General features: G+C 50.8%; 3 protein-coding genes across 3 annotated transcripts; all 3 read right to left on the minus strand.

Moving 5' to 3' along the window:
* Positions 1-585: 585 nt before the first annotated feature.
* On the minus strand, positions 586-2,540 carry DACRYDRAFT_22861 (cytosine-purine permease). Its single transcript, XM_040772986.1, has 7 exons — positions 2,350-2,540; positions 2,102-2,300; positions 1,993-2,052; positions 1,781-1,940; positions 1,446-1,730; positions 1,115-1,389; positions 586-1,064 (listed from the first exon to the last, which is right to left on the minus strand). The coding sequence occupies exons 1-7, from the start codon at positions 2,453-2,455 to the stop codon at positions 680-682; spliced, it is 1,470 nt and encodes a 489-aa protein (XP_040627953.1). The 5' UTR covers positions 2,456-2,540; the 3' UTR covers positions 586-679.
* Positions 2,541-3,264: 724 nt separating this feature from the next.
* Positions 3,265-6,038, minus strand: DACRYDRAFT_108388 (P-loop containing nucleoside triphosphate hydrolase protein; the record flags this gene model as incomplete). Its single annotated transcript, XM_040768641.1, has 10 exons — positions 3,265-3,580; positions 3,649-3,972; positions 4,022-4,452; positions 4,504-4,886; positions 4,937-5,030; positions 5,083-5,311; positions 5,361-5,393; positions 5,440-5,655; positions 5,705-5,773; positions 5,833-6,038. 10 exons carry the CDS (start codon positions 6,036-6,038, stop codon positions 3,265-3,267), a joined length of 2,301 nt encoding a protein of 766 aa, XP_040627954.1.
* An 829-nt stretch (positions 6,039-6,867) lies between these two features.
* DACRYDRAFT_16413 (uncharacterized protein) lies at positions 6,868-8,049 on the minus strand (the record flags this gene model as incomplete). Its single annotated transcript, XM_040771194.1, has 3 exons — positions 6,868-6,974; positions 7,023-7,536; positions 7,609-8,049. 3 exons carry the CDS (start codon positions 8,047-8,049, stop codon positions 6,868-6,870), a joined length of 1,062 nt encoding a protein of 353 aa, XP_040627955.1.
* Between the last annotated feature and the right edge of the window lie 198 nt (positions 8,050-8,247).

Consider the following 8,247-nt stretch of genomic DNA (forward strand, 5'->3'; position numbering starts at 1 on the left):
TCTCGGTCTCCTCAACTCAATGGCAGAGAGCCACAAGGAACCGTAGCCAAGACTTTTTACTCTTTTCACATCTAAGCATTTAACACGGTTACGGAGATGCACAACTGTTGATGTGAGCTGATTGTAACACGATTGACTTCCACGAACAGCGGGATGTTCGTCGTGTTATCGATAACTTGATACTTGACAGCTCACTCAACTATCAGACAATGCTTAAACAATACGCCGTCCATCATCGTGAATATAGGTGCGGAGGACTAAACATGCATAGTCAGCGAGGTGAATATGCAAGAAAGGCTGCTCGTCGCTTCCAACTTATCAACCCATTAATCAAGCTAAAAGCCAGCGTCATATCATATATAATTAAGCAATGTTGGTGAACTCTACTTCCCGCTCGCCAACGCGCATAAAAATAGCACCATCAGACTGCAATCTGATCAATACTATCGTATCTACGTTCCAGGCCTCCATCAGGAACTGGCACCTGAGGAGATGGCCATCAGAGCTGAGCAGCCGCTGAAACAGGGTTGCGTGGTCGTAATACCACAAACTACAATAGCTCTGCACGAAGTGGTTGCTTGAATTACTATCGATAATTTGCCTTTGTTCTCACATTTCTACTTGATATTTGTAATCTCGTTACATCATAAAGATACCATCTAAATTGTTTTCTCAGAGTCTAATGCAGTCCCCTAAAGCGTATCTCGATCCACCTGAAGGGAATATACAACAGCATGGTAACAACCAACGCCAGCTCAAAGCCTATATCCCCATACCCAGGTATGGCCTGCGCAATAGGACCAATGAACCACACCTCGTTCATCGAAGGTATCACCAGTGCGAAACTGAGGATCCCAGCTGCGAGCGCAGGGATACCACTTGGTAAGCGGCTGGGGGTGTCCCATACCGAGGCGTCGTAGTTTGCGAAGTCGTTGTGGCGGAACAAGAGATGCTCGGTGATGATCGCGCTGCAGAAGGAGGCGGACCAGTAGCCGATCAGGCCGAGGAAGTTGGAGAGCGTCTCGTAGAAAGAATGGGCGCCGACGATCGCTAGTGCGAGCATGCTAACATCACATGAGTCCGGGCATCCAAACAATGAGCTATGAGAACTCACATCGCGAATCCCAAAATGGAGAAGACGTAACGTGGAACGTAGCGTGCCGGCGGGATGAACACCTGGAAGATGAGGCAGAACGAGTAGATGGTCGGGGCGGTGTTGGCCGTGACGGACAGGGCGAGGAGCACTGTGAGGAACTTGCCGAAGTTACCTGCTGGGCGGAGCACGGCTTCGAGTAACCCTCCTACACTGTTGGTGTTGTACGCGTCTTGCCACTCGGGGACGTTGCCCATCCCGATGGCGAATGCCGCACCGAGGATCTGGATGATGACCTGCAGAAGGGATCAGTTTCACTTTCTCATCACATTGTATAGAAAAGGAGACTTGCAATAGGGAGAAAGAGGCCAATATAGGTGTAAGTGAACACCTTCCAACTAGGCACTTCCGGTTTCATGTATGCCGTATAATCGCTCATCATCCCACAAAACGAGATCACGAAGCCTGCGATTGTTGCTCCGAACGTGAGCACTCCTCCAGCCGTGGCGGGCTCTGTTGGCGGCGGGGCGGCGATAGACTTGGCCCCAATACCGATCACGACAAGGTATACGATCCAGACGGGCATCCACGCGTACCGCTCATAGAAGTGGAGGACTTTGTACCCGCAGAAGGATAGCTGTGCGATGAGTGAGTTGTTGTCTTTACCGCGGAATGGATTGGGCGTACTGCGAGTGTGAGCACTGAGACGATAACTATCCCCACTGTCCAGCTAACGCTCCCATCCGACACGCTCGCTAGCGTTTGACCACCGAGGATAGCACTGAGGATGTTGAACCCCATCATGGACGCCAATGCGAGAATGCAAGGAACGGCAATTGGCCAATAGCTGGGAAGATGTGAGCATCGCTTGACCTCTGACGTGAGGCGCATATACTCACCCGTAGGTGTACCGTGCATGCACCATCTGACGCATTCCCATCTTTGGGCCGAACGTCGCCCTGAGCCTCTGTGAATACGTCGCTTGCGGCGTGTGGGAAGGGTGCTCACAGGTACGCAGGAAAGCTCACGCATAGCAGGTTGAAGAATAAGATGACAAGGCATGAGTCTCGCAGGCCCAGTCCGTAGAACAGCGGTCCAAGGGTACCAGCAGAGAAGGAGAGGATGTTGCTGTTTGCCGACAGCCAGATGAAGAATGCTTTGCTGAACTGGGGGTCTGTTCGATCTTCCAATGCAACAGGCAGTGTTCCTGCTCTCCGTTGTTAACACTTCCAGGAGAACTTGATAATGAGACGTACCTCGGGTTTCAATGCCGCTCAGGAGTAGTCGGTATACCCAGCTCCGGTGTCGTACTTTCTCAATCTGCGCCTCCTCCCAGCCACTATGCAAGGCCTTGTTGTCCATGTTACAGAGCAACGTAGAATATACAAAGTCAAGCGACCAGCAATAATAATGATGAGAGAGGAGAGAGAGTGAGGTACCCGGTTCTATTCCATGACCATAAGGTGTGTTGCAATATAACTGACTCGAGCGCCAATGCTCCCATATTTACACCAAACTCGCCGCCAATTGTCAGGGCCGATGGCCGATGATGACGGTTTGCGTCCCTTTCGGACCTTCCAAAATTTACCTCCGTTTCTTGTAAAACCTCGGCAAGCACCTCTCTCTTTCGTCTTTTCAATTGCCAGCTGGACGACGACGGTGAGGAGCACTTTTTGGTTTACTCAGATCCTGTCTCTCGCCTGCGACCCAACTTGGGGAGCAGAAGAACGGCTGGCAGACCGACCTCGCGCCTTGAGTTCGGACGGTTCACTTTTTTTATGCGACCGTTCGAAATTTGGCAAGCGATACACCTACTGCATGCGAATGCCACCGCTGCTGCCAAATAAAATGACTTGTTTACTCGGTCAGAATCCCATATATGAATTAATGTTTGCCGGCAATATCGACAGAGCCGCCGATTGTTATCAGTATAGGTGACGAAACAATAAATGGTACATTGTTCCACATGTCTTGAAGTCGAACGTGGGCGCAGCCAAGTATTATGGGAAGGGCCTGTAGAATGGCTGTAAACAGTTGTAAACGACTCCACTAGAATAAAGCAGGAGTAATTCCATTCTCGTGGAGCTATCATTCCCACCGATCATCAACGCAGGGTGGCTCATCACCCAACCGACCTATCTTCGTACAAAGGCAGAAAGTTGATGACAATCTTATGTCTCATCACCCCCATATCTCACATCCGCGTTCTGCTCCAACCATGCCATCCAGTTCTTCAGATACGTCCCACCTTGACTAACCGTCTCCGAATCCCCCACCACACACAGATGGCGTCTCGGCCGTGTCATGGCCACGTTCAGCCGCCGCTTCTCCCGCAGAAATCCAACTTCGCGCTTATCGTTACTTCGTACAAGACTGAGCACGACCGCTTCCTTCTCGCGACCTTGCATACCATCTACAGTTCCTATTTCTAGGTCCGGCATATCGGCCCGTAGAAGGGAGGTGAGGTAGGTAACTTGGGCTTGATATCTGCGAAAACGCGGAAAGGACGGAATGTGATTAGTTGCTCCGTGATTATCAGAAGTTAGATGACCCACGGCGTGATGACTGCTATCTGCCCCGGTGCCACACCTGCCATGACGAGCTTCTGCACCCACCGCTGCACCGCAGCACCCTCGTTCTCGTTGGACTTGCTCCCTTCGTCCAGGCCCCCACTGAGTCCGTCAGCTTCGGTACGTTCAAAGAACTCGCAACCTGCCGTGTCGAAGAATACTACGGGAGGAGTGACGACATCTGAAAATTCATCGTCCTTCGATACGGTGGGCAGATCGCGAAGTAAGTGAGCGGCGACCGACTCGTGAGATTTCAACTTCGACCGGTACAATGTTGTGGAGGGGAATTGACAGATAATGGCATGCATGCTGCGGTTCTGATCAGAATACGCTGCCGATCCAGGAGTAACCAGCTTACCGGTACTGGACCGTGAGCATCTTCTTCACACGAGGGAACATTCGCTCCACCCGATCAAACAGCGTCACTTCCAGAGAATGCGGAAGGCGGAGCCGACAGATCTTCTTGCTGCTCGGTTCTGCTTTTCGCTCAGCTTGCTGCGACGGTTCCGATGCTGCCGGTTTTTCCTCGCTGTCGGCACCGGCGTCATCACTTTCTTCCTCGAGTTCTTCATCATCAGACTCTGGCAGTGTCACTTCATCCAACGGCTCGCTCGGTGTTTCTGTCTTGGCAGTGCTTTCTTTCTTTTCCTTGGGTGTCGTTTTCTTCGGCGAGTTTTCCGAGTCGAGCGATAAAACTGTGGGTGGGAGTTGTAATGGATCACCCGCTAGAATAAGTTTCTTCGCTTTGAGGATTGGTATCCAGCAAACCGCCTCCATAGCCTGCGTTGCCTAAAGGAGTGTGAAAAGAGCGTCCTAGTAGTTAGCATCAACCTCGCATACCTCGTCAATGATGACCACATCGAACTGCGAGTTCTGCAATTGCCTGCTGCCGGCTCCATGACACGTACTCAAAACGACCTTAGCTCGTCCCATAACAGCCTTGACAGCTCCTCCCTCTCGCTTTCTCCACTCCTTCCTCAGGCCCTTCACCTCGTCCCACATCTTCTTCCTCTCCGCACCTCTTATCCTCGCCTTCCCCTTTCCAGCCAGTGCACTCATGGCACTGTCAATATCCGCTTTGACGTCTTTTGCGAGCTGGGACTCGTCCGATGCTGCTGTCTGGGCGTCGAGTGTCGAGGACTGGAGGGACTGGAGCACACGTGCAGGGTGACCAAGGCGTGTGACTGGGATACCGTGTGGGACGAGACGTTCGAGTAAGTTGTCTGAATACCTGTTAGGCACTCCTAACTGTGACTTGCTTGAGCCGTCTCACCGACAGCCAAGTTGCTAGCTCCGCAAACTAGCACCTTCTGTTCTTTAGCCACAAGTTGCCGTATGATCTCCACTAAAGTATGCGTCTTGCCCGTCTACTAATCCTTCGCAATCAACAGTCATCCGCTTCCCAAGCAGATCACTCACTCCGGGAGGTCCATGAATCAACGCCACTTCTGGTGCCTGTAATGCTGCACGTACGGCATTCTTCTGGCTGAGGTTTAGGGAGGGGTCCATGAATTGCAGATCAGTGACTGGGACTGGAGGCGAGGGCGGGTAGATGCCTAACAAGATCTCGACTAGTCTGGATACGGCGGGTGAGGAGCCTGAGGCGGGGAGAACTAGGCGCTCGAGAGCATCTATTGCCTTATCCATCCTGTTATTTATCAGGAAATTGTAGCACAAGGGGAATGAAGCTATCGAACCGGTCGTATGTGACAGTGTTCGCCAGTTTCAACCTGCGCATACATTAATATTTTGCATGGATGCGAATGATAGACCCACACTCTACACCTCTCAGGCAGATCCAGATCCTCCGATTCCTGTGCGCCTCTATCACCATCAATGGCAATGACAATCTTAGTGTCTGAGACGCGGTAGACGACGCCCTCGACCGCTTTTCCTGTTTCTCCTGTTTCTCCATTGGTTGCTTTCTTTCCTTTGATCGGTTTACGTGCGCTGGAGACAACGTGTTGATCGATGCGCGCGAGGTCGCCGGGTCTGTAATACTTAAGAGGGATGATCCTCCTGAAAGCGCATGGAGACATACCTGAATGTATGCGGGGAAAAAAATATCGGCGAGGTATGATATGCCGTCGGTCTCTCGAGCTCAACCAAGCTGTCACAACCCGACCATAACGTCAGCACCTTCCATCTCGCTGGTCCCAAGATGCGCACCTCTTTCCGCCCAGCCCCAGCTCCACTCCAGCAACACCAAGTCCGCCCAGTGCCAAGCCTCGCTGCTCGAGTAGCTTCGGTGAGCATTTCGAGAAGAGCAAGGAAGTGCGTTCTATATCCGCCGCCCGCTCGGCGGCAAGGAGCTCGCGTTGTCGGGTAAGGAATGCGGAGAGCTGCTCCGGTGTGGGTATCGTCTTACGGCGCATTAATTGTTCAGCAATCCGGGGAAGGGGTAATGTGTATGCACTATGTGGTCAGCTGGGAAAGTGCGCCATCCCTGCAGGGGGGCTGGGAGGAATTGCCGCGCTGAGCCGCGCGCGGCCGCGTCAGGGTCCCAATTGGGCAGAGGTCGAGTGTTGACATCAATAAGCTGTTGATTATTTGAGTGAAAAGTAATAACACAGTCCAATGTTCCAATGCAGACAGGGACTCCATATGTGTGGGCAAATTGTTGATTATTACATTGAAAAGTAACAAGATATTTTTGATGTCATTACAAAAAGGGGAAGGACCCCGCACCGAGGGGTGCCGCGCTGTTCAGGAATGAGGGAATTCCTCCGGTGCCCCCTCTTCGGAGATATTCACAGCATGGTGAAGGGTCCTGTGCTGTGCTTTACCAAGGTTAACTTATTAGCTTGGTATAGCATCACTCCATGTATATCCAGATTAGATCAGACGAGTCTATGCAACATCTCAGCAGGTCATCTAAGTTGATTTATCTATTTCTTATCTGGGCAGTATATGATATGAGTAATTTATACTATATGATTCATACCACACCCATCTTTATTAAGGCAACATCTTGACTATCATAATAAGCTATATAAAGCTAACACTGGTAACACTGGATTGGCCACCACATATTTTGACTGGGTATGTATATGTCCATTGTATTCCAGCAATACCATGTCATTCATATATTGATATAAGATGTATTGTCTTGTTGTGCATTGCACTCACACAAGTAGATCAAGCAGTCAAACAAGTGTTTATTCACCATGAGGCACAATCTACAATGTATCACAAGGTATCTGTCTACTCATGACCCATCATGATCCTCCCTTTCATCGCCAAGTCCTCCAGGATGCCAAACAGCACCTCATCAATTGCAATCCCTTTCACCCTGCAGAAGATAAACATGACTTTTCTGATGTCAGTTGCACTCCTGCTGGGGGAACAGAGACACTCACTGAGAAGAATGATGAAGGTACATGGGTTGTACCTCATAACTGTTGAGCAACTGATGATGGCCAGCTGGATCCACAGCAAGAGCATACCAATCCCCTCAGCCACTTGGTATCCTGCCCAAGCCCACCACTTGTACTCTGACACCACTTCATTCTTCTCGAAGAATGTGCTGATGGTGCCCAGCATCTGCACAATCCTCCCAAAGGGATCTGCAAGCCCATCATAGCCAGCATGGGCATTGGGACCCAGTGGCAGCCTTGAGGATGGAGTCAAGCCCACACTAGCCAAGCTAGATGAGAAGGCCAATTCTTGAGGGTGTGCTTGACCCACATGATGATACTCCTCATTGACAGCCTGACAGGCTACGTCACTGCCCTGCATGCAATTGTGGAGCATGGACTTGAGCTCCTCAGCCATCGGCACCCGGGGTAGAGGGGGGGAGGCAATGACTGTGCCATCCTCATCATCATCTTCAGGGATGGGCAATAATGAGGGAGCAAATGGAGGGATGGGTTCCTATCAGAGCATCAGCCTGGGTCCAACACACAACAAGACAAGTATTGTCTTATTATGAACAGAAACATGCACCATTGCATCCTGCGCATATATTGCATCCAGCACCATTATTGCAGTAGCTGTATCTCCACCCTCCAGAACATGCAAGTACAGGTCGTAATACATCAAATGCTTGAGCCTGGGATTGTGCAGATACACCAGAGTGGTCCCCATGTCATTGGGATGTGCATTGTTGCGAGTGGCAGATGAGGCCTTGTTGGGATCATCTTGGGAGTACACTGACCCCAAGCTCACAGAATTGGCTTCATTTTCATTGCTCCTATGGGGCAGGTGATCCTTAGAACTCCCACCCTGGGAGTTCTCCTCCACCATCTTTCCCTTTCCCTTCACCCCATCCTTGGCATGCCTATTTGGCTCCAGGACTTCCCCAAGCACAACCTCCTTGCTCCTGTCACCCACCACCATCTCAGCAAAACCCAGTCCCCATCCTTTGTCTGCCTTGAGTAAAGACATTGTCTTGCCAGTGCCATGTGTTGGTCTTTCTTGTTGTATGTGTCAATGAAGGTGATGGTCAAGATTGAAGTGGTATGCTGAACCTGTTAGGGCAACACAGGCTGACTAAGTCTGCTCACCTAAGAGTGCCAAGAGTCTAAGCAGGCAACAAGGAAGTGGAATAGACCTGATGACTAAGACCTATCTACAGTATAGGTA

Source organism: Dacryopinax primogenitus (genome assembly GCF_000292625.1).
Source record: "Dacryopinax primogenitus strain DJM-731 SS1 chromosome Unknown DACRYscaffold_11, whole genome shotgun sequence".
Lineage (NCBI taxonomy): Eukaryota > Fungi > Basidiomycota > Dacrymycetes > Dacrymycetales > Dacrymycetaceae > Dacryopinax > Dacryopinax primogenitus.